We start from the raw sequence: 26109 nt of genomic DNA on the forward strand, positions 1-26109 counted from the left end.
CCCCAGCCATAACCCTCACTGCACGTCACTGACGTACGTATGTATGTATGTATGTATGTATGTATGTATGTATGTATGTATATACAGAATGTCTTGTGTGTGTTCTATAGTGACATATTTTCTATTAATTTGATTTGCTTTTTATTGCAAACAGTTTTGTCTTACACTTAGAAAGTGCATTCTCTCTCCGTGTGTTTCCATGTAATGTTTGGTGCTGTTACTTTTTGAGTTCTGTATTTTTATGGTTACATCAGAACAGAGAATCTGTGGTTCTGCAGATGTTACTGAATTCTAGTTCCCAACTAGGGACTCGGGAACATGTGAAGCATTATATACATCAGGAGGAAAGGGATTGTTAGTGGTTTAAAAAAATAACAGGATGGCAGTCAGCATTTTAACTTTTATTGCATGCATGATCTTTAAACTCCAACAATTGTGACATGCATCCCTTTAGACTTTATAGGAAGGAGCTATTTCCCAAGCATTTTGAAGTTTTCTTCTATTTCAAAAAACCTTTTATTCCCTATAATAGATACTGTATTTACTCCCATATTAGATCCCTTCTACTTTTGGAAATGCTTCTGTATGAAGTGCTGCTAACTTGGTATAATGAAATAAGTCCAGCTATCTAATATAATACACAGCTATCTATAATTGCCAGACGCTTTGTTCATCTGAACATGACAGGGCGTGAATTCTCTTGTGGATGAAAAGCATTTCAGACTTTTTACAAATTTAAAATTATACTGTCTTGCTTAGTGCCTGAATCGGGGCAGAGCAGCTGAATGGATTGCGGACTGATATCCTTCGGAGGTAGCTGGGAAGAGGAGGAGCCCACTTAAAGGATCTTTCTGGCAACGAGCCATGGCCTCCTTATAATGGATCTTCTCTTTGGTGATAGGATCAACAAGATCTTTTTCATAACTTGATTCATCTTGTAGAAATGTGGCCAGGTCACTACTGATCAGGCCTGTCTGGATAGCTTCTGATATTGGGATGCGTCCTGTTTTCTTAGGATCTATTAGTCCTCCAGTGAGGTGTTGGACTTGTAAATAAGGAAAGGCGTTGTCTTGAGTTATCCATCCTTTCTGAACTGCCTCCCCTACAGCCAGTCTTCTCTTGGTGACAGGATCTTCAATCCCCGTGAAAGCCTTCTGAGCGTTCAACAACCTCTGTGTGTAAGTATTATCGATCAGTCCTTTATCAAGGGCTTTGTGGACAGAGTAGCGATCTCTTGAGATCAGGTCAACAATGCCTCCAGTAGCAGCTTGTGCCTCTAAAAGCTTTTGGGCTGTCATTGGATCCACCAATTTCTTGCTAAGTGCTGACTTAATGTTGTACTTGTTGTCGTAGGTTGTGTCATATACTCCAGCAATAGGAAAAGTATCATCGCAGAAAGCCATCGGTGGACCAGAAGAGAAGAAGCTTTGCTTCTGTTGAAAAACAGGAGATGAAATTGGAGAGTTGGAAATAATTGAACCTAAAGAAAGGGATGTATTCTGCTTAGTTTCCCCTGCCACAAGTAGAGCAAACTCAGAGATAGGGATTTTGCCTCCCTTGTAAAGTTGGTATTCTTCTTTTGTAATCCTTTTGAACCGCAGAGCATCGTCAATGGAGTACTGTTTTCCACTCTTTTTGTCAAGAAGAACAGAAACATCCCCTGTGGATCCCAGGGTTGTAATTTCCTCCCAATCACATTCTAGTTCTTGCAAATGGATATACTGACACCTATCTATCATGCCTCTCTTATAAGCCTCGTAGGGTGACATATCTTTACCAGTCTCTGGATCCAGAATAGATATCTTGGTAGAGAGATTTGTCTCTCTCATCTGAGTCTCATTATTCAGTTCTTCTCTGTTGATTCTGGATTGGAGTTCCCGGATAGTCCTCTCTTTTTCATAAATGTTATCCTTCTCCATAAGTATATCGGATTCCAGACGAGAAACCTCCTGGCCAAATTGGATCTTCTTTTGCCTGTCACTTTCAGTCCTTTGGCTCAAAAGCTTGGTCTGTTCTCTAAGGAAAAGGGCCTTTTGTTGCTTCTGTTTTTCTAGTTCCCTTAATTCATCTTCAAGACTGGCATTTTCTTGCATTGCCACATTCCGAGTTTTCTGGAGGTCAGCTTCTTCTCTGGCCCACGTGCATTTCATGCCTTCTGCTCTCTCAATCTTCTCTTTCAGGTGTCTGATACTTTCTTCTGCATTTTGCCGAGCAGTTCGCTCTTTGCTTAGCAGATCCCAAAGACGCGTTCGCTCATTTTCAAGTACTCTATCTTTTTCTACTCTGATTACTTCCTTATATATTGTCTTTTCCTGGGACTTTGTCTTTTGTAGAACATCAATCTGGGCTTGAAGGTTCTTGCATTCCCTCTGGAGGCTCAATACTTGACCTTTCTCATTACCTAGTTCAGTTCGCAAATTGGTACTTGATTGCTCAAGAACTGGATCTTTCTCTACCTTGATTACTTCCTCCACGATTATTTTTTCTTGAACTGGAACTGGGCTTTCTTCAATCTCTTTTATCCTCTGGGTGATCTGCCGCATCTCCTTTTCCAGAGCAAGCCTTTTGTTTCTGTCATCTTGGAAGTTTAGCAGTTTTTCTTTGTCTTCCACTGTTGCCCGAAGCAATTGGACCTCATGATCCATCCTTCGACGGTTGCTTGTTTCTTCATCTAAACTCCTGCTCAGCCTCTTGTGCTCCTCCCTAAGCTTCACATCTTTCTGAGTAACAACTACCTCCTGCACCACCACTTTTTCCTCAGGCTTCCTTCTCTCCAGTAATATGTACTTATTTTGCAGGTCATAGAGGGCATCTTCAGTTGCTCTTCTCTTCTGTAATATGTTGCGTACTTCTTGGCGAAGACATTCAGCCTCTTTTTCTAATAGAGGGTCATTCTCATATCGGACAATCTCCTTCGTAACAACCTTGGTTTCAACTTTGGCTCTTTCTCTTTTCCACTCATCCCTTTCTCCTTCTAACCTGATTAGCTGTTCTTGGAATCGACCATTTGCATTGACAAGATCATTTAGCTGTTCTTTCAACCGGTCTATTTCTCTCAATATCTCTGGACTCTTTTCTGTTTTCACCACCTCTTGGATGACTTCTTTAAACTCCACAGAAGGTGTTTGGGATCTAAGAGCTTTCATTTCAGTTAAGGCTATTTCTACCTCCTGATCAACTCTTTTTCTTTTTCTTGAAATTTCTTGGAGTTCTCGCTTCAAACGTGCAATCTCTTCTTCTGTTTCTGGGTCTAGGTGAAAAATCTCATTGACTCTTTCTTTTATCTCCACTCTAGGCTTGGACTTCTCCATAGTGCTATATTTACTCTGCAGCTGTGTCAGTTCGCTTGATAATAACACGTTCTTGTTCCTCTCTTCGTCAATAAGCTTTTGAAGAGTGGAAGATTCTTTTAGGAGCTCCGGATCTTGCTCCACTTGTTTTATTTCTCTCACGACGACTTGGGGTTCAGTTGCTTCAATCAGCTTCTCAAGATCTTCAATTTTGCTTTTCATTTTCCCTATTGTATCCATTGCAGACTTCTTCTTGAAACTATCTTCATCAATTTGCATTTGCAGTGATCTGATCGCCTTTAGCATTTCTGGATCCTTCTCTAACTTCACCACCTCTTTTACTACTATTTTCTCTCGGATGTTTGACTGCTTTTGTTCCAAGAGGTACAATTCTTTCCTGAGCCGTTCAATTTCAGAGGAAGAGGTTGAATGATCACGTAGATACCTGATTTCTTCTTGGAGTCTTGCTGCTTGGGCGTTTAGGTTTGGATCTTTCTCTGTTCTTGTAACTTCTTTTGTAAGTAGCTGGCTTTTCACAGCCCTTCTATCTTTTTCCATTTCAAGGAATATATTATTCACTTTCTCAATATCTGTCTGTAAATCTGTTCTTTTCTGCTTTTCATTCTCAATGTGATTAGAGATTTTAGCAAGATCACTCTCCAGAACTGGATCTCTATAATAATCAATCACTTCTTTCTCCTCGATTCTTTCAATGGGCCGTTGGGTTTTCAGTGTCAGAAGTTTATTTCTCTGCTCCTCCAGTTCTTGTTGCACGTTGGCTTTCCTGTTCTGTTCCTCTTTAAGCTGAGACTTCAGGATTTCGGATTCATCTACGTTTTTGGACTGCTGGGTTTGTTCATGCTTTACCCGCACTGTATCACTTAGTTCTTTCTGCAGAAAGAAAGGGCGGGAGGGGGAGGGGGAATGGACAAAAAGTAAGTATTGTTGATTCTTAATACTATAAAATTTACTTCCAGTCCTAAACTTCTATATGTCTGGCTCCTTGGAGTATATGGCAACATTTAATGAACCCACAAGTGAGATTAAACCGGGATTAAGCATCAAATCTTAATTGAGCCATGAACTCACTAAACCCTTCTAGGGAATTAAAAAAAAACCTACATGGAATCCTTCAGATTATTCACTGGATTCTGTATTTAGCATGCAGTAAATATATAGTAACAGTATGTCTAAGAATATATAGGGACAGATACTTAAGTATTAAAAAAAACAAATGAAACTTATTAAGAATATTATATTTTCTGAGATAAAGCCTACATCATGTATACACCTTTTTGTGTCCATGACAGGGGAAGTTTTTGCAATAGGAAGCAAGCAAAATAAAACACTCTTAAGTATTAGTCTTCCAGTCAAGGTAAAGACAGCAGAAAAAAATCAGAAGAATAAAGATGTCTCTTGTACTCCCCACCTGTTTCTAAGGGTCAATAAAATTTTAAAAATGCAATTTTAGAAGTTTTAACATTCTTCAGAAGCTCCAACATGCCTTAGGTAAATCATTGTCTCAACCTTTCTTCCCTTTCCTATAACATAGGCCTACCAATGCTGGCTTAATGACCGAAAGTATTAATATAAAGCATTTTGAACTGAAAAAGTACTGTCTAAATATTATTCACAATTTTATTTCAACATTCTTGGGCAATGACAAAAATATGCCAGCAATAGTAAATACGAACTGTTATACTGAAGAACCACAAATGGGATGAAACCCTGAAGGTTATGGATTTTATTTCATTGAAAAAAAACCAATCCTCACAGATTTTTGGCTTTTTAAATTCACTTACTATAATGTAGAATTGAAATATGCCTCCATATTTTAAATTACTTTTTTAAAAGTGCAGTTTTGCTTTCTGAAGTTATTTGAAAGTAGTCACAATTTTCAAACTAGATCAAATATTTAAAAAGCAAAGTTGTGGTGAATGAGATATGGGATATTATTATTAATATTGCAATTGTGATTAGGAATTCAAAGACATAAAATATAAACATTACTGTCATCTTTCGGCAAAGCATGTTAGGTAAATTATAGTTCCTGTATATTTACATATAGAGAGGCAAAAGCAATTCAAAATAACCATCTAACTTACTATAATCTTGAAGAAAAAAGAAACCAAGGAGATGCTCTAATATTTAAGCATTACCCATGTAATCTTAAATGATTAGGCATACCTTATTCATAATTTTCTTGGCAAATTCCAACCAGCAGATTTGTTGTTTATTTTCAGCGGCAGTCTCTGCATAGAGTTTTGTCATATCATTTTCCTAAAGCCAATTAACATAAAATATTATTCAGATATGGTATTTCCTCTATCAAGAGAACTACTAGCACCCAGTAAACTGCAATATTTGTTTTTTTAAATATTAATACTAGATCACAATGTTGAACAAACAGCTTTCTGTGGAGTTAGCAAAATGCTATTAAATCTGGAGAAAATGATATTTAATCTGGAGATAAACATTTCTTATTTATTTTGAAACACCAGAAATGCAACTCATTACATGTTTATTCAGAAGTAAATTTCAATATGTTCAAAGGGATTTACTGCCAGGTAACAAATATGACAAAATATATTTAGGCTGCAACCAATCTTTGATATCTTGGCCTTCCTGCTATTTGCTGGGAGTATGTTAGATGCGGTTTGTGTGAATGTCAGAAAAATGTGTAGAAGATTTTCAGCAATGGAAGAAATTCAAAATCATTACCAGCTAATTCTAAGAATCTGCAACTCCCTTAGCTGCCAAGTTTCCCTAATAGACTTCAATTATACCAGTTTTGAATACTCCCCACATTAGTTCGTAAAACGTTTTTCTTTTTTCGAATAGCATATTACAGAATTATTATAAATTAATTTTATGGTAATTCTGTAATTTTAATAAGAATTAAAATTACTATATTTTAAACTGCCAGATATTAGATTGAAGGTTCCTAATTGTTTATGGTTTTTCAAAATTGTGTCTTATCAGGGCTTGTGCTTCGATACTATGAAAGCTGCTTCCTGAGCATGAAGTAGCAATTTAGGAAGCGTGTATGTTTTTTATAAGAAAATCCAGGCTTTGGGCTAAATCACTCACCTGAGCCTGAATGCTCTCTTGGAGTGGAGTCACCCGGAGACGCTTGGTGGATGAAGCAGTCAGAGTAGGATCCAGAGACGATCGATATTTTCCCGCCTGAAGTTCATAATCCTGTTTTTTTTTTAAAAAAAATACCAACCAGTCATTTAATTGGAGGAGGATAGGTAGCTAATTGGAAATGGAAACTGTAGAACCATGCAAACGTACATTGAGAATAGACTGCACATTCCGGGACAAATTGATCACTGAATTTTTGTCCGACTCTTTACTCTGGATTTCATCTACCAGCCTCTATAGGAGAAGTAGAGACAGACAGTTAGGATACGTTCCTGTACAATGTTAGATGAATAATTAGATTTTTGCCTATCTTTCAAGCACTAACTCTATGATTATTGCTTTACAAGCAATGTACCATATTTTTCAGATTATAAGACGCACTGGTGTATAAGACACACCAAGATTTCCATGAGGTAAGTAAGAAAAACAAGTTTTTGCCTTCCCCCAGCCCTGCTGAAGCCTGCAGAGTGCTGCTGGGGGCTGAGGGAAGGCAAAAAAGCCTCAGTTTTTGTGAACAACAGGCTGTTTTTTTACAAAAATGGGATGTGGGGGCGACGCTTCGGGAGGCCAAAAATGGCTGTATTTGTTGTATAAGATGCACCAACATTTCCACGCTCTTTTAGGAGGGGAAAAGATGCATCTTATACTCCGGAAAATATGGTATATTGTAACAGTCCTGCGCTTGTGAATTTTTCAGACATTAGACCTTGCTGTTTACTGTTGCAGTCACTGAGTAAAGAACAAGCAGGTGTGAATGTTACATCCAGGCATATCTCTCTGTCATCAGTTCCTGCATGAAAGATGCCTAGTGGAAATGTGCCTTCTATCCTTTTGTTTGAGCATAGGGCTGTGCTTCTCATACCTTCTGGACTTCGAGCTTGTAGTTAATTTGGCTCGGTCCATCTGTGGTCTTGATCTTGTGCTTCGGGAGATTGTTGAGCCAGAATATCAGATTCTCATTGGCATTTTGGAACTGCTGGTAAACGAGGCTGGTATCCCAAAGTGTCTTCTCCCTGCATAGCAAGATGGCTGAGATTAAGTAGCAAACTTCTTTGGATGACTCCAAGAAAAGAACTTACGAAGAATAAAGTCCAGAAATAGTCAGAAAAGTAAAGATGGGAGACTCATCAACTAAGCCCTGACAAATACATGGAGAACGGCTTTATAAACACATCGGTTTTTTTAAATAATTAGTTGACATTTTAAGTCAATTCCCCTACTGGGAATCTCTTAACAGAATAACAGAATTGGAAGGAACCTTCCAATGCCAGAAATCATGCCACACAAACAAGCAAAGCCCCATCCGTACACCAAACCACGCCCCCTCCGGTCTGCAGAAAAGCCTCTCTCCAGGGAACCGGTCCCTGGTGCCCAAAAGGTTGGGGGTCACTATTCTGGAAAATCTAATCTCATGTTTGATCTTTAGCTATGTTGTATCACAAAAGCGAATTATGAAATGATGACTATTCATATTAATCATTTCCACCACTAGAGTTCAGCGCGGTTTCTTACCGTTGATCCAGCTGGTCAGCTACAATATGATACCGATCATTAATGAGCTGGACTTCCTTTTTCTGCCTGGGCAGATCTGGACAGTATTCTTGAAAATTGTTCTGCACGGCACTGCAGCTGTGCTCAGCATCTTTAAGGCTTCGGTTTAACTTGAGCAAGCAGTTCTCCTGTTTCACCAAATCACGTTTCAGTTTCTTAAAAAAGGGAAAAGATACACTTGTCATGGAGACTTACAAATGGCATAAATGCATACTTGCGCAACTGTTTCCTCAAATCGTCTGATCTTCGAAAGTGTCATCTCTGCTTTCCCTTTCGATCGATTTATTAGTAAAAACAGAGCATAGACAAATAATTGGGTTTTAAGAAAAGAACAGCATAAAATTCAGATGAGGGGAAGAAACGGCATAGAAAAATGGCTAAGGCGGAGGGAAGAATTAAGAAATGAAATGCAGAAAGAGATAGGGAAGAGACTGTGGGAGAAAATAATAATTTTCCTTGTTTTGTAATTAGGATGCTGGAACCAAATGCCTCGCCTCAGGAATAATGTGGTGTTTTTTTGTTTTTTTTTAGCCAAGGACACATTTGGAATATTGACAGCACATCATTGCGTGTTCTCATTAAATGACTGTCAAGTGGGAGAGAGGGAAGAGAGCTTGTCTTTCATAAATGATGGTAGTTATGCTGCTCATAAAACAGCCATTTATCGGAAGATGATTGGTGACACTGTATCTTCCTTTCCCCCTCTAAGTGGGTTTCTGTTTGTGAAGGCAAGTAATTTTTTTCGGAACTGTACTGCACACAGCAGCCAGAAATACCTTTGGGATTTTTCCTGGGCCCCAAATGTACATCTATAAATAAAAAATGTTAGGGCACAGTTCTTTACAGTATCCCCATTTCCCAATTCTACTCTTTTGATATATTATGAATGTAATTAAATCTCTTTAAAAAAAAAGAAGATATGTATGAAGGAGATTGCAGGGCATCACTGGAAATGTCTCCAAGCACAGTGCCTCTGCCTGCGTCTGGTTTCTCCTATTGGCAAATCATAAATTATTGTAAAGTAGGTACTGATGAGTTAATACAAAATGCTTGCATCTACGTCTGTTCGTTTTGTTTAATTTATTAAATGGGACTAATTGTTTTAAATCAAGAAATCTTTCCCACAAGAGCCTTAGTGCAAAGAAACTCAACTTTTAATCATTCGTGAATGTATAATCTGACCTACATATTACGGCAAAAGGGCACAATTTGAGGGTTAAGTGAGTTCTAAACATAAATACAGAATTTTAATTTTGAACATAACTAAATGAGAAAATTATTAATAATAAGGCTGGGCAATAATAACATTAACTGCATTTTATTCATTGATGAGTGGGCAGCCATATAATTTGAACAAGACTATTTCTATTCCATCTTTCCTCCATGAGCTTAAGATGGCATATCTAATATGTCCTTCTCCATGATTTTATTGTATAGCACCCAGAGCCCCTCTCTATTGGAGATGGGTGGTTGAAAAATGTGAAAAACAAACAAGTAAACAAACAAATAAGTTTATCTTAATGATTTGATCTTTATTTGTGCTTTTAGTTGATCAACTCTATTCTGTTAGCGTAAGGGTTGAGATTGGATGGTTGGATGGATGAGCACGATCACATCTTACCTGAAGTTCATTAGCACGATCTTGTAATGCATTAGGTGAAGCTGGAATCGTACCATCATGAGATAGCTTGGTCTCAATGGTGCTGATGATCCTGTCCACATTTTCTATCTCAGTTTCCAAGTTTATACTTGATTTGGCTCTGAGGAGTGGGAGACGATTTCACTCTTAAGACTGTTTTTGTCAGTAGCACAATAAAACAAAAAGTTCTTCCCTTTCAACTTGTAATACTTAAATAATTTACAGAAACATTTTGAAGAACGCTGCTTCTTTACCGCTAAAGATTCTTGGCCCAAAGATAATATGGAAGTTACTTACTTTTCATCATATAACCTGGAAAGTACTTTAACATCATTGTATTTATTCTTGATGTTGTTGAGCATCACAGGAATTTGAGAGGCAGAGGTACCAGCAGGCTTTTTTGAAAGATAGGTCTCACATGCTTTCTGAGTCGCTTCTTTTTCTTTTCCTATAATCTGAAGTCTCCTGTTTGTTCCCTAATAAAAAAATGAAGATTTAAAAAACAAACAAACAATCAGTTCAATTGAATGGACTGCAATGATTATGTGTATGGCAAGGTGATAGAGTTGAGAGGATGATGTGCACCAACCTTGTCTTATCCTATAATATCTATCCTAGATGCCTCCATATTTCGTTTTGTCTGAAACCTGGAACAATCAGTATATTCTGGATTCTGGATGGTAGCTGATCCAAAATAATCCAACAAACTATTCCATAATGCAGTAGTTTATTCCCAAATCAACACAAACAAAATGTATTCTCTGTTTTGTGTCTCTCTCTAGTACTGGGTAATTTATGCTGATTTATGTATTTCTTTTATACTTCTTTTGACTTTTCCAACTTAGTGGAAATAGGCTCTTGTTCCCATTCAAGAGACTTTAAGGCAAATTTTTCCTATAAAATAATATTTACATATTCTGATGAACAGTATAGCTAGTCACACATTTGATTACAGCATTGAAAAATAGAAAAAGACAAGAAAAGATCCCTTCTACAAAATAGTAGGCGAGTTGATAGAATGTGAATCTAATCTTAACCAAACAACTAAAAATATTGGATTATAAGGCCTCTCTCTGTTCTTTATTACTCAATCATCTCAGTGAGCATTAATTATTGCTTGTTTTTACACCAGCAGTAAATGCACTCCATTCTTTTCTGACACGTGTGGTATATAAATATTTTAGCTTTGGATAGTATCTAGCCAAATATGAGAGTATAAACTATATGAGAGTAAGCAGTCAAACTCCTTCAATACTTGCCTCCTGATGTTTGATCCGTTGAGTAACATCTTCTATAGGGTCACTGTGATTTAGCGGAGACCTTGTGCGGTTAAAAATGTCCATCTTAATTTGCCCCAAATCACTATCAATTTTATTCAGCTTATGGAGCAAATGGTCAGCTTCAGAGTCATCCTGAACTGGAGTGAAGTTTCTGGTTGTGGCTAGAATCACAAATAACATTGGCATTCCTATGGTATGGTCCAAATTAAATAATATGTCCACATTAAGCAGAATTTCTCATTCATGTACATATTAATCCATCAGGTTGCCCTCTCCCCTCCTTGGAAGAGCTTTATAGCTCCCGCTCCATCTCATCCTGGCACCCTTTTTTTGAACTATTACCATCTGGCAGACGGTACAGGACAATAAAAACAAGGACAAATAGGCTGAAAACCAGCTTCTATCCCAGAGCAGTAACTATATTGAATTCTACTGTACAGTGTAACATTGATGAAGTATCAGGGGTTTCCAATTCAATTGTATAGAATGTGAAGGATGTGTGTTTTTGTTTTATTTTTATAGTTTTCTTATGTATGATGTACACTGAAGATGGCAGTTAATTTCATTGTATGAGGTGCAATGACAATAAAGTAAACTAAATAACTGCTGTGTCTAAATTCTTTCATGTTCACCTCCAATTTAAAAAAACATTCGTTCTATGGGAGGTCTGAGATTCTGAATTTTGGCTCCAGTAGTGACCTTATAAGAAGCATATCATCACGCGGTCTTGAAGTCTTTAGCGCTGAAGGTTGAAGTCACAGGTTGAAGTCTTTGGGGCAACACCCGAGTACTTTAGCATTCTTATTACACAGTGATATATTCCTATCAAAAACCAGTTCTGATACCGACCTTGATGGCTGGGTTTCACTGATTCCTTGTTGCTGCTTCTTAGGGTGGTCTGGATGGAAGCTCTCTTCTGTTTTATTGTGTTCAGCTCACCTTCTAGCCTAAGCACAACAAAGGGATCAGAGTGTACATAGCACAGAGAATTCCTACAGTACTTACGTATAGCAGGTACTTGCTAGAAAAACTACACAATCTAATTATAGATTAATTTAGAATTAACAGAATCTATTTTCATCCCGTGAATGAAGCATATGCATTAGATCCATAATTGGAAGTACAACATCTGAGCATACTATTTATGACACAGGCTATTTATATGTTGATGAACATTGTAACCAATGCTTTTTTATAGATTCTTCCCATACAATTCCAGAAGCATTTATAAACGAACAATATTTTTGCTTACTGGGCCAAATTACACTAGCGCTTATTTTAATGCAAGCATAAAGTGCACAATACTCTTTATCGTGTCATTGTGATATTACTTTTACTCAGTACAGGTAGTCCTCGACTTGCAACCACATTTGGGATTGGAACCTCCATTGCTAAGCCATTGGGTTTTATGACCTTTGTTGCTGTGGCCATTAAGCAAATCACTGCAGGAATTAAGAGAATCTGGTTTCCCATGCTGACTTCGTTTCTTGAAAACCCCTTAGGAAAGTTGTAAATGGCAATCATATGACCCTAGGATACTGCAACAATCATAAATACATGCCAGTTGCCAAGTGCCTGAATTTTGATCATGGAACCCTGAAGATGCTGCAACAGTTGTAAGTGCAAGAGTTGATTGTAAATTACTCCCCACCCACCCCCACCAGTGTGTTGCAATTGTCTATGGAGATTCTCAATTACCCAGGTCATGGTTGTCCCAAAGGTGCTTCTTGGATGAGAAGCAAAATGTCTTCAAAGAAAAAACAGAAAGTCCAGTTGCCTCTTGAAAAAAGTACCTTTGGGAGTGTATAGTAATCTTGAACGGTCATTAAATGAATGATTGCAAGCTAAGAACTACCTATATTGTGGTTGGTTTGTTTGTTTTCCACCTAGCTGCTTTTATTCTTCAGGGTCTTTTGGGGTGATTATGATTTCCATCTGTTTTTGAATAAAGTATATCAAATTCCCGATTACAGGGAATATTGCAGGGTTGACTGGAGAGAATGGCTGCAGGTATAGAGGACAGAGCCTGCCAGATTATCTGCCTTGGTATCCATACTTTATTGACTATTAATCCTTTGGCAGGATGGGAGGAAGTAGAGATTGAGATGTCTCCTCTTCCTTCTGTGTTTGCTAAATTGTGAGCTATCAAGATGATTGGACAGAAGTTTATGCACCCATCTGATCTTAATCCTTACTACAGTAGTCAGTTTTACAATGCTTAGCCTTATTACCTAGTACTATGATACTATCTTTTTTTCCCCCTACTGACATGCTACCTAACATTAAACATGAAACGATTAATGGAAAAAGGAAAAATTGAAGTGAATTTTCAAAAAGAAATAGTAAAAGCAACCTAGACATTTAATATATATATATATATATATATATATATATATATATATATATATATATATATATATATATATATATATATATATATATATATATATATATATATAGTATATAAAGGCCACTTTGGTAGCACCCTTCACTTTCTCCTCTACCTTTTTTCCCATCAGCCACTAATTGCTACTTGAATATTTTTATAGTTGTGTGCTTAGAAAACATGAAAGAGAAAAATACAGGGTTTTTTAATTTAAAAAAATTATACACATGCAAAATGCCCGAAGTTATATTTCAGGGTGCATATTATTACAGAGATAAACAAAATGCTATGGTGGGAATATTCCCATCACAGAATATTCATTTCCATCTCCAATTTTTTGTTTTTGTTTTAATCCCAATCTCCCATCCTATACCCAAGGTAAACTCCCAAATGAAGATTTAATATCTGCATTCACCAGCAGTATTTGGTTCTGTTGGATATCTTTTATTTTATTTATTTTTTTAATTAATGAGTGAGCAGAAAAAATATGCAGGAAAGAAGCTTCTTTATATGGCTCATAAAAAGCATTGGAAGATCATTATCCTGAAAGATGGAATTATAATAATAACAGCAATACTAGCTATATATTTTCAGGAAAAAGAGCAAAGGAGGTTTGTACTAACCTATTAACTCTGTCTATGGCCTCTAGGTCTGGAGGCGGAATGGAGAAACAAACAGCAGGTGCTATCTTACTCTTTTCTTTGGCATTCTGCACCTCCCAGTTTTCCTGGTGGTTATTATTCTTCAAAGTATACTTTTCACCTCTTTCAAGCTGGACCTAGAAGAATGAAGGGCGGGGGGGAGGATTTTGGTTTGTGATGGATTTCAACTTTTGCAACAGTACAAATGCAACTTTTTTCAGAGCATTGTTCTCTTGACCACAGGAATGGGGTGTGTGCGTGTGCCGCGCTGTTTATGTGTTCTTAGAAGACAAATATTTTGTGCTTTCATGTCTGTTCACTGTTGTAGCATACTACTGTATAACTGTATTGTTATATTATGAGATATTTCAGGATCTAGAGCAGTGGCCCCGAACCTTTTGGGCACCAGGGACTGATTCTATGGAGAGAGGTTTTTCGACGGACTGGACGGGGTGTGGTTTTGCATGCTGCCTGAATCCTGTGGATTGGTCTTTACTTGTTTGTGTGGCCCAGTTTCTAGCATGTGCCCGTCCACAGACAACCAGGGCCTGGAGACCCCTGACCTAGAGGAGTCTATCTCAGTGCAAGAAATCAAAGTTCTATGGCAGGGGTGTCAAACTTGTGTCATCATGGCAGTGCCAAGCGATGTATCATGTTTTTTCCCCTTTCGCTAAACCAGGTGTAGGTGTGGCCAGCATGTGACACATCTGGTCTGTGGACCACGACTTTGACAGCCCTGTTCTAAGGTCTTCCAAGTTTCCATGTTCTTCTGTATAACAAACCTGAGATTAATTAGTTAATGAGGATTTAAGAGTTTGTTCTACAAAACACACACACACACACACACAACAAGGAAATCACAGGGTTGGTTTTGTAACCCATTGGATAACTTTACCAGTGTATGGAAAATATAAAATGAATGACATTACTGTATTAGAGATAAATATTTTGCAGAGGGACAGGTCATTATGCTGTGATTTCACACCATACTGTATCCTTTTTAGAGTATTTCACAACTCCTTTCTCTTCTGTTCTTGAGAAGCACCACCACCGAAGTGACATAACAAGAATTAAAAAGCACAGTGAGATACATATTACCAAAGCAGAATTGCAGATGGAACAATTTCTATCACCCATTATGAAATGCTCCATACCTCACCCAAATCCCAATCACAAATGGCATCTATTATAATTGGTTGGGAACCCTGGATTCTTCGCAGTTTCAAAGGACTAATCTCTTTACTCCTTCGTTTTAGTTCTGCTATGGACTTTTCTGCTTGTTTCACAGTCTTCTCATCATTCTAAAAAAGAAAGAAGAGTGGAGAATTAGAGCTGGTATGTATCTGAGAAAAATGACACAGCTAGTTATTTTTCTCCAGTAATGGGAAAATACTTTTCTTTTAAAAAAATCAAAAGATGACTGCCACCATGAAAAATCCCTGCTGTGAGGTTTAGCCGTGGAAGATAATTCAACAGCCGTAGTTTATATATAGGGGGGGGGGGGGGAAACACTTTTACAGAGCATGCCATTTATTCTGCAAGTCTTGAGCAGGAGATTGGACTAGAAGACCCCCAAGGTCCCTTCAGCACTTTCAATTCATGTTCTATGAAGGGCTGACTCAATGGCCAGTGAATACGGGTTTGGTTTGGTGAAACACCAGTTATATTATCTTTGGTATATGTTGAAGCAATAAAAGGACCAATCCTGATGTTGAGAATATGTATGGGTTAATTACTTAAAGCATATTTCCATATTCAAAAGAATGCATGGGAGATATATATTATTCCTATTTCTATCTTATATACGTGGTTGTGAAGACATGGAGGGCCTATCACAATTTATATATAATTTTGTATCACAGTAGAGTGGTTAGGATTGGGCAAACCAGTTCAAGTGAAAGTGCTCTTCCATTCCATTCCATAAGAGACTGGACAGTCACTTATCTGAAATGGTATAGGTTCTCCTGCTTGGGCAGGGGGCTGGACTAGAAGACCTCCAATGTCTCTTCCAGCTCTATTTCTATTTCTTTCTATTTCTATTTCTATTTCTATTTCTATTTCTATTTCTATTTCTTTTTATTTTCTATTTCTATTTTTATTTCTATTTCTATTTTTTCCTATTCTATTCTATTCTATTCTATTCTATTTCAATTGCCTTTTTAGCAGCAATAGCACATTGCTGGCTCATGTTTAACTTACTACTTTGGGTTGCAAATCCAGCTGCAACAACTCAACAGGGTACAGTTTTTCTTGCTGCCACCTTTGGGTCTGTTTTGTTAATAATTCCTGGTCCTGCAGAGCTGCACTTAGCTGAACTTAGCTGAAGCCATAAATAATAAACAAGTTTGCTCCCCATAGTAGTTTAGCAAAATCATTATTTATTTTAGGTTATTAAGACGAGAGCTTGATATCTTTCAGTTTTCCCTTGGGTTCTTACCTCCAGGTGGCACATTAAGTTAGACACTACTCCCGGATTGTCTTTATTGAAATTGCTGTATTTGTTATCAAGATCATTGTTCAGCTTGTTTAAAAAGAGCTTCATATCATCAACATCATCATAGAACTAAAGAGAGAAGAAGAAAAAATGCAGAAAAACAGATTGATCAAGAAGTACTTCTTTAGTCATGAAGACTGGTTCATCTTGCAGGGACAGAGACCTTTTGTCTCATTATAGCAAACCAATCATCTCCAGGATATCAGATCCCTGCTGAAATTATCTAATTTTACTTACATTGTGTAACTAGATGTCTGATATTTATACCATTAAATCAATCCTAGCAATTCCAAGAATCCAATGTTGCATGTTTGTTATTTTCCATATAAGTTCATTTTGGTTTTAAATGAGTTACACAAACCCAAGTCAATTGGAGTTTAGAATTTAAACTAAATTTGCCTTCTGGGATGAATTGAGAAAGAAAAAAGGAAGAGTGAAAGATTTTGATTTTTTATCGGGACATCTCAATACCATTCTTTGGCATGCTCTTCTGGAGAGGTTATCTGGGGCCGATTACTTTAGATGACCAGGGGGAAATGATGGAAAGTGTATGGCAGGGGTGTCCAAACTTGGGAACTTTAAGACTTGTGGACTTCAACCCCCAGAATTCCCCAGCCAGGGTGGCTGGGGAATTCTGGGGTTGAAGTCCACAAGTCTTAAAGTTCCCAAGTTTAGACACCCCTGGTGTACGGTGACTTCTTCAGCAAACCCTTCACAAAGTCTCCTGCCAGATCTGATGCAAAATGCTTGGCATTATACAAAAAGTGGCTTGGAACAGTAGTATCGACTGAGCAAACCTCAGCGGCTCTACTAAGTAGCATATTGCAGAGTTCTGTCCCAGGCTTTTCAGTACATTTATAAATGACATAAATAAGTGATTAGAAAATATGACAATATTTGCAGATGACACAAAGAGGAAATAGCAAATATATTATAGGGAAGTATTGATATTTATGAGGATCTTGACAAGCTTGAGTAGTAAGTAGAAAGGGTGAATCTCAACATGAATATATGCAAGGACCTCCTTTTGGGTGGAAACAATAGCATTATATGATGGAGGATACCACATTGGGCAGTAATTGATACAAAAATAATCTGGGTGGATTACAAGCTGAACATGAGTCAGCAGTGTGATTCAGCTGTAAAAAAGGAAATTCAAAAGAACGAACACGTCAAGCTCAAGAGAGGTTATAATGCTCCTCTCTATTGTATTAGTCAGAGTCAGACCCTATCTGGAATACTGTGTCCATTTCTGGACACTGGATTCGAGAAAAGATTGACAAGTCAAAAAATGAGCTACGTTCTATTTTCTTCTTTTGCATCAAGTCCATTTACCTTTGTATAATTCTCTATGCTCTTCAGATGGTGCTCCTGGCAAATACACAAGTTGAGAAAATTTTGCCATTCATTCTTCAGGGCTTCCTGATGGGCCTGCAGTAATAAATGATAAATAGATAGATGGATGGATAGATAGAACAGACAGACAGATAAATAAATAAGTATAATGCTGCTCACATCTGTTGCTTTTTAATTTAATTTCTTCTCCAAAGACTAACAGCAACAGATAACCATGGTTGATCAAATATAAAATAAATCTATCAAATTTCATCTCAAATTTGGCTATATTGTATAATCTTTATTGTCATTGTACTTAAATACAATGAAATATCAAGGCAATATTCAAAATATCTATCTTGGAGCACACTTCATTTTGATGTCTGCGCAGAATATACCCTTGGCAGTGATGGGTTTCCATTTTTTTTACTACCAGTTCGCTTGTGCGCTTGCTTGCTCGCACAACACTTCTGCACATTCCCAGAAGCGTCCAGGCAGGTGGACGGAGCCTCCCAGTGCCTCCAATACCAGTCCGCCTGATCCGGGCCAAACTGGAAGCAACCCACCTCTGACTCTTGGGTATCTATATAAACATTTTCTTCTGGATAGATGGTGACATGCCTAGAGAATCAGCAAAGCTTTGTTTGGTTTTACAACCATTTCTTGGGCTATAAATTGCGCATCAGTCAAAAGTATGGCATTTTCCAAGACTCTGTTTACACAAAATACTTTCAAAAATTCTTATGAGATTTTCTGTTTTACTGAGATAATTAAAATTGCTGTGAAATCTTATTTTCTTAAGCATAGTTTGCCCCTTGAAGCACAGATTGCTTATTTGGAACAATATTCAGTCTAGTGGTTAAGGCACCAGGCTGGAAACAGGAGTCTGTGAGTTCTAGACCTGCTTTAGCCATGAAAGCCAACTGGGTGACCTTGGGACAATAACTCTCAGACCAACTCACAGGGTTGTTAATGGGGAAGGAAAGTGTGATGAATATGTTTGTTGCCTTGAGTTATTTGTAAAAATTATAAAGGGGGTTCATCAATAAATGAATAAAAATAAAAGTAAGGGGAGCCCATCGCAACAAATCTCGATGCTCATTTGTAATTACAGTGATAAGAGTCAAATTTGTTTGAGTTTGTTCTCTTCATATTATGGTACGTTTTGATCAGTTTAAGACCAATACTGCAGCTATTCTAATTATAGCTTAGTTTTCCACTATTCAAATAATCTATTTGAATCTGAATTTGCATTAATTTGTAAACTTGGAACTATGGCTACTGTAAAGACAATTATTTTAAACTCATTATTCCTGACTTGTTCAACAGTGTACTGTGTCTTTAATAAAGTGTGCCCTTAACCTTATTTCTACATGAGATAGTATGTACTTTCAATTTCATCAGTCGTAGCTATATTAATTGTAAAGCAGGCCTACAGTCCACAGGTATTCAGGGAAAATATGTTATATCACATTACCTGATATATAGTGTATACCATTGGCTGCTACAATAAATAGATATGAATGTAAACTAATATAGATTTTAGGCAAATTCATTCATTTATTACAGTGGTGGGATTCAAAATTTTTTACTAACTGTTCTGTGGGCATGGCTTGGTGGATGTGATATGGCTTGGTGGGCATGGCTTGGTGGGCATGGCAGGGGAAGGATACTGTATAATCTCCATTCCCACCCCACTCCAGGGGAAGAATACTGCAAAATCCCCATTCCCTCCTGATCAGCTGGGACTCGGGAAGCAAAGAATAGATGGGGCGGGGCCAATCAGAGGTGGTATTTACTGGTTCTTTGAACTACTCAAAATTTCTGCTACCAGTTCTCCAGAACTGGCCAGAACCTGCTGAATACCACCTTTGATTTATTATCTAATCAAGTTGGAATATTGTTATTTGGACATTTAATTACTTAACTCCAGTGACGTGCAGTGAGGTTGATGGCTGGTGAGGCTGTGACGTCATCAGGAAGGCGGGGAATGGGACCATGTGTGCTGGAGGCTTAGGCTGCCTCAGCCTCCAGCACACGTGATCCCATTCCCCGCCTTCCTGAGCATGCTCCGCCGGCTCGCGCTCCGCAGTCCTCGAAAGCGACTGGGGAACGACGCGAACCTTCCTGCCTCTGCTGGACTTTGCACGCTCCTCGCAACTGCAGCGCGCGAAATCCAGCAGAGGCAGGAAGGTTCTTGTCGTTCCCCAGTCGCTTTCGTGCCTTCGTCATCCGGCAGCGCCAACAACATTTCTGCCTCCGCCCTCTGCAGCTCCCGGGCGCGGCCGGACGGATGTAGCGGTCCGGGCGGATGAAAGAGCGAGCGAGGCAGCCTGATCCTCGGTCGCTCGCCAGCCGGACTACCTCGGCGCCATTCTGGCTACCTCCGTCCGGGAACCCAGTCGCTTTCGTGCTTTCGTCATCCGGGAGCGCTGACAACATTTCTGCCTCTGCAGCTCCCGGGCGCGGCCGGACGGATGTATATAATATTATAATATTATATATATATATATATAGTATATAATATTATATACTATTATTTCATGAAGAGAGGTGAGGCTCTGCCTCCCCTGACCGCACGTCCCTGCTTAACTCGCCTTTCCAGTTTTCTGGAAGCAAATCTTCTAGAAAAGAATGAGGATATTGTTTCAATCTAGAAATTTATTGAGACATTCAATTTTAAAGTGACTCCTACTGTTAAGCATTTCTTAAATTTCTTAATTTAGTTCTAGAGAGAAGTTTTATGTTTGCTAAACCCTTTTCTGTATGAACATTTAAGGCAGGGATTTCAAACTCACAGCCCGCAAGCTGGATGGGTCATGCATTGGCTATGGCCACCCACATTTTAGCAAAGGGGGGAAAGTTGTGATACATCACATGATGACGTGTCATCACGAGTTTGACACCCCTGGTTTAAGGCATTCCTAAGTTGTCTCCAATATGCCAAAATATTTAACAGGTGTTTCTGGAAGCTCTATAGTTACCTGTGCATTTGTTAATACTTCAGCATTAGAGACAATTGCAGATAACATTTAGACACCCCTGGTCAAATTGTACGTTTCAGTTCCTAAATGAACAGAAGCTGAAGCCACCCCTATATGGAACTAAATTAATGTTTTGTATCATGGCAAGTGTTACAAACACTTCCTGCCAGCTATCTTGGTTTCTTCTATGTATTTCCTTGTAGACCTACCTTTTCCAGCTCAGAAATATTTTTAGTTCTTCTTGCATGTAATATATATTTGATATCTCCCCCATAGATTTTCAATGACATTCAAATCTGGAGTTAGAAGAGACCCCTCCAAAATCCTTTATCTTCCTTTCTGCAAATTGTTTGATTTGAAAGATTTTTTCAGATCATTGGCTTGCCGAAATACCTAAGATCTTTTCAAGCTTCAGTTTCTATACTGATTGTACAGAGGCAATAGGGGAACATTCTGTCTTCCAGACAAATGGCTTCTTGACTATTAGTAAAAGAAAGTTATTCAGCCACTCCATTTTTTCCTACTTGACAAAATTTGTCTGAAAAGAATAACAATGGAACTACTAATGAAAAAGCCAGGAGGTTTACAAAAAGGATGGAAAGTGTATTTGGATGTCTCATAAACAGTGAAATCCCCTAATTATACCCTTGTTCAGAAGCATCTTTTTCTCTGATGCCAGGCAGCACCCATTCCTTCAGGGCCAGGTGAGAGAAAAAGAGGAAAGTCCCTATCATTGGCTCTGTTGAGAGGCCAGTAATTTGTGGCTCCTCTTTACCTTTGATCTTTTCCTAAACCAGTTGCTCATTAGGAGATGTTTGAAATTAAGAACAGGTGGCAACATTTGTTTTCCTTTTGCTATTAAGTTTTGGTCCCAATCTAATTTTGTTAGTCTGAAGACAGGAACTTACCTTTGTTCTTGTTTTTCTTTCTTTTAAAAAAAAATGTTGTTAGTTCCTGAGAAAAATAGGGCAAATATTCTTCAGATAATCAATGAAAAGAGTCTGGTCCTTTAGATGTCCGAATTTTGATATTTACCTGGATTGGGGTCACTGCTGGATGCTTCAGTTCAATCATCCGTTCTCCATCATCCTGAAGCATGTTCACATACTCTTCCTGGTTAAGAAGCTCATTGTTTCTGAACTCCTGAAGAGAAGAAAGAAAGAATCAATACAGTATAAGTGGCCACAATGAATGAGCTGAATGATGCAAATGATACATATGCCACAAATAGACTAGTGGGAAAAGGCAATTTACTTCTTTGGAAGCCACCACAACCTTGCCAGAGCACTATTGGGTTATTTACAAAATGCAAGTATAGGGGGTCTTCATGATGGCAATTGGGATAGGAATTTCAATCACTAAGCAATGCGGTTATAAAGCATGATGTCACACTGCCCAGTGGTGGCAGTGATGGCCATTCCTGGTTACCACTGATCAGTGAATCATCACAAGTTGTTAAACAAGGACTTCCCATGACCATGACTTCCAACTTTCTGCCAGATTCTCCGCTGACTTTGCTTATGGGAAACTGGCCCAGAACATTGCAAATCACAAACACGTGACTGATGATGTTGAAACAGTCAGAAATCTGGACCACTTGCTGAACATCTGGATTGTGAGTCATGTGAGTGTGGGGGGCATTGCAAAAGCTGGAGCTGCAGGAATCACTTATTCAGCACCATCACAAGTTTGAATGGTGCCTGAAAGAATGGACATTGACCTCTACGTTTAACAATGAGTAGATTTTGTTGAAATCAGTATGGCTGGAGGAGATTTTTGCCTGGGTTTTCCTACAAAAGTGTATGTCGTACTGTACATGGGCAGAGATGTGACACGGGGCACCTCATGAATCAAGAATTCCCACACCTTCAGATACAGTTTGACATTCAACTTTTCATTTACCTCATACTCACGCCGGACTGACTGGGGCTCAATCATTTGATCACTCCAGTCCTGCTTCAAGATCTTCTGCTGTTGCTCTGAGAGATATGCCAGCTCTTTCATGCAGCCTTGGAGGTGGGTGTAGAGGCTATTCAAACTCTGGCCTCGCCAGATAGATGCTTTCTGTCAGATTGAGGGTGCAAAAATTATTGTTATTTCATTTAATTGTTGTCGTTCGGTTGCCAAGAACCGAATATTGCAATGACAAGTCCTGGCATTCTCAAGCATTACAGCTCTTGGTATTATGGTCTGAGGCTTCCAGGAATGATAGTTCAATAAGATTGGAGAATACCATTTTGGGAAAGGGTGCTGAAAGTTTTTATAATTGCCATCTAATTTAATGTCAGAAAAATCCTTATTGAGAATGCTAGAACAGCTGCCATTGAGTTTTTAATATTTAATTAGATTTCTATCCTGATTTTCATGCAGAAGCTAAAGATGGCAAACATAATACTTCTTCCTCCTATTTTCCCCACAGCCACCTGCTTCTATAGTTGAGACTCAGTGAGTCTCCCTATTCCTTGTCCAACATTGTGCCCGCACTGCGCCATGCTGGCTCTTAGAATTCCCTCTCAGGATCTCTTATGCTTCTAGTCCAACAACTCTCTCCAGCATCACGCTCGAGCTACCTCATCATCCTCTGCAGAAGCTGATTGCTTGGTGGGGGCAGGAGAGTATGGTTGGCCTGTTCCCAATAAGTCATGTCTATTGTTTGAATGGATGAAACCCCAAAACGTTGTGACATATGTGTAGGGAAGAAAAACACTCAACAGTGTTGATAGTCTTATTTAGCTTTTGTAAAGAGTCCTTAAATCAGAAGTGGGCAATATTGAATAGAATAGAATAGAATAGAATAGAATAACAGAGTTGGAAGAGACCTTGGAGGTCTTCTAGTCCAACCCCCTTTTTAGGCAGGAAACCCCACAGCACTTCAGACAAATCCAACATCTTCTTAAAAACTTCCAGTGTTGGAGCATTCACAACTTCTGGAGGCAAGTTGTCCCACTGATTATTGTTCTAACTGTCAGGAAATTTCTCCTCAGTTCTAAGTTGCTTCTCTCCTTGATTATTTTTCACCCATTGCTTCTTGACCTACCCTCAGGTGCTTTGGAAAATAGCTTGACTCTCTCTTCTTTGTGGCAGCCCCTGAGATATTGGAACACTGCTATCATGTCTCCCCTAGTCCTTCTTTTCAAAAGGACTAGGGGAGACAGGATAGCAGTGTTCCAATATTTCAGGGGCTGCCACAAAGAAGAAGGAGTCAAGCTATTCTCCAAAGCACCTTACACAACACCAACATGCCATTATAACACAACACCAATATGCTTCTAGGTACTTCTGTTAGTGTCCCCCAGATCTTCTCTCCTATCCCAATTTTACAAAATTAAAGAAAAAGCTGGAAACAGCAAAGCACAATCCCAGCCTCTAATATCATATTTGTTTGTAGGAAATTATTTGGATTAAAATCCCAATGAAATAGAAGAGGGCACCTATGAGTTTATTTCAAATTCTATTAAATGGGGGTATTGTAAAGGGTCATAACCACTATGGAAGCCATTTTGTATATAGGTATGTCTATCATGGCACTCAGTTTGGGAAGGTGTTATCGTCACATTCTCTCAAAACCAAATGACTCCTATCTTTAATAGCCAGATTTTCCAATCACAGTTTACATGAATCTGATATAGCACTTTAATAATATTTTTTTAAAAAAAGTTATAGCCTACAATAGTGAATAAAATTCTTACCAACAAGTCCTTGTATTGAATCTTTAAATCTTCTGCTTCCTGTTTGGAGAGTGTGAGAACAATTTTATTTTTAAAAGGGACAATACTAATGGTTTATCATAATATGTTAAAAAGATATGTCACATTGCATGTAAAATTACAATTTTATACTATAATATTTGGATTTAATATGATCTTTTGCTTTAATTTTTTCCCATGAACAATCTGTCCTCTTCATAATGTAGGCAATATTTTAATCAATATTTACTATTTAAATATTGAAGGAATTGAATTGTTAACTTAAAAAAAACAAATATGGATTTGACTGCCAGTCAGTACTACGAATAGATATTTCATTTTTTAAAGGTAATTATGTCTCAGTCTGTAAACTGTTATTGTCTGATAAACTCACTGACAGCAGAAGTGTAGGTATTGTTGAAAAACCTCTAATTACAATAATTATAATGGAACATTTTAGTACTGGACTTCCAGTATGCTGACATTAAACAAGCCTATGTTCTGCAAATTTTATTTATTTATTTTGTTAAACAAATTTATATGGCTGTCCAGCTTGCACACAAGTGACTCCCAGCAGCTTAAAACATTCAAACATTAATCATTTGAAATTTCCCTATTTTTCTTATCTTGCAGCTTCAGAATGAATTGCTAGATAAGAAGAAAAAGTAGTCATTCCCATTCAAACGCTGATAGTTTGAGTTAGAATTTAATTTCAAAGAGCATGGGCAAAGGTGAAGACTTTTAAAGCTGTAGACTACAACGTCTGAAGGGCATCAGGTTGTCTGCCTCTTTTCTCTTCACAAATTCAACGCCCTCATGTGTGTTGGATTATAGTTCAAAATGGACAATTACTGGGTTAGCTAGTGGTGATGGGACTTGTGGTCCATTATAGCTTTGTTTTGTGTTTTTCTTCTTCACCATCACTGTTAATACACACAATCATGCATCACAAAAATGCTTACAATAAATACTGTCAGTTCCCCCATCATATTACTGGGATACAATAATCATATCTCTACATGCAGAATCAAGTTTCAAGTCTGTTGTCTTAAGACTTCTGGTATTTTCATATATTTTTCTTCTGTAGTTCTGCCTCCTAGAGTACAATAATATAATATTATAATATTCATTGTCTGGTTTACTTTTCAAGAGAAATACTGTACCTGTACTTACCCTTAAAGGATAGCAAATGAAGACTTGTGAATTTCACAAAAATAGGAATTTCATACAAACTATTAATTCTAGAAGCCCCCACTAGAATACTAAAATTCACTGGGAGTTAAGAACAGGTCTTGTGAATGTGTAATGGTTCATTTTTCACGGTGTGTGATTTCCAAGTTGGATATTATTTAAAATGATCAGATTAATTATTCTTCACTCTCCAACCACACAGCATTGAGAAGACATCTACTATAATTCATCTCTACAGTGAAGAGACTGACCATACGCCATCTTACCAGAGTCTGAAGATTTTTGATCTGCAGGCCATATGCTTCTATCTCCTTCTGAAGAATGTTGTGTTCAGCAATTTGTTTTTCCAGCTCAGGCATTGTAGGTCCATATTGCCCTCCACTGATTTGTTTCTGAAAGAAACCCACCAGTAAGTCATCGCACTGTATGTATATGTCACAGAGAGGGACTCCTCCGGGTGCCGTCCACTAGGCAGTGCCAGAGGG

General features: G+C 38.1%; 1 protein-coding gene across 1 annotated transcript in view; it reads right to left on the reverse strand.

Moving 5' to 3' along the window:
- Nucleotides 1-386: 386 nt before the first annotated feature.
- The window catches only part of EVPL (envoplakin), a 43992-nt gene continuing 18269 nt past the window's right edge, over nt 387-26109 (reverse strand). The window contains exons 5-22 of the mRNA XM_081935219.1: nt 25891-26016; nt 24437-24475; nt 22650-22811; nt 21783-21890; nt 17764-17859; nt 16372-16497; nt 15089-15235; nt 13917-14071; nt 11757-11854; nt 10887-11068; nt 9925-10103; nt 9610-9748; nt 7950-8143; nt 7300-7450; nt 6588-6671; nt 6381-6491; nt 5478-5570; nt 387-4181 (exon numbers count right to left, since the gene is read on the reverse strand). Of these exons, the coding sequence (XP_081791345.1) occupies nt 756-4181; nt 5478-5570; nt 6381-6491; nt 6588-6671; nt 7300-7450; nt 7950-8143; nt 9610-9748; nt 9925-10103; nt 10887-11068; nt 11757-11854; nt 13917-14071; nt 15089-15235; nt 16372-16497; nt 17764-17859; nt 21783-21890; nt 22650-22811; nt 24437-24475; nt 25891-26016 (5616 nt within the window). The 3' untranslated portion in view covers nt 387-755. The remainder of the gene's footprint in view (nt 4182-5477; nt 5571-6380; nt 6492-6587; nt 6672-7299; nt 7451-7949; nt 8144-9609; nt 9749-9924; nt 10104-10886; nt 11069-11756; nt 11855-13916; nt 14072-15088; nt 15236-16371; nt 16498-17763; nt 17860-21782; nt 21891-22649; nt 22812-24436; nt 24476-25890; nt 26017-26109) is intronic.

This window comes from Natrix helvetica (genome assembly GCF_964273705.1).
Source record: "Natrix helvetica genome assembly, chromosome: 1".
Lineage (NCBI taxonomy): Eukaryota > Metazoa > Chordata > Lepidosauria > Squamata > Natricidae > Natrix > Natrix helvetica.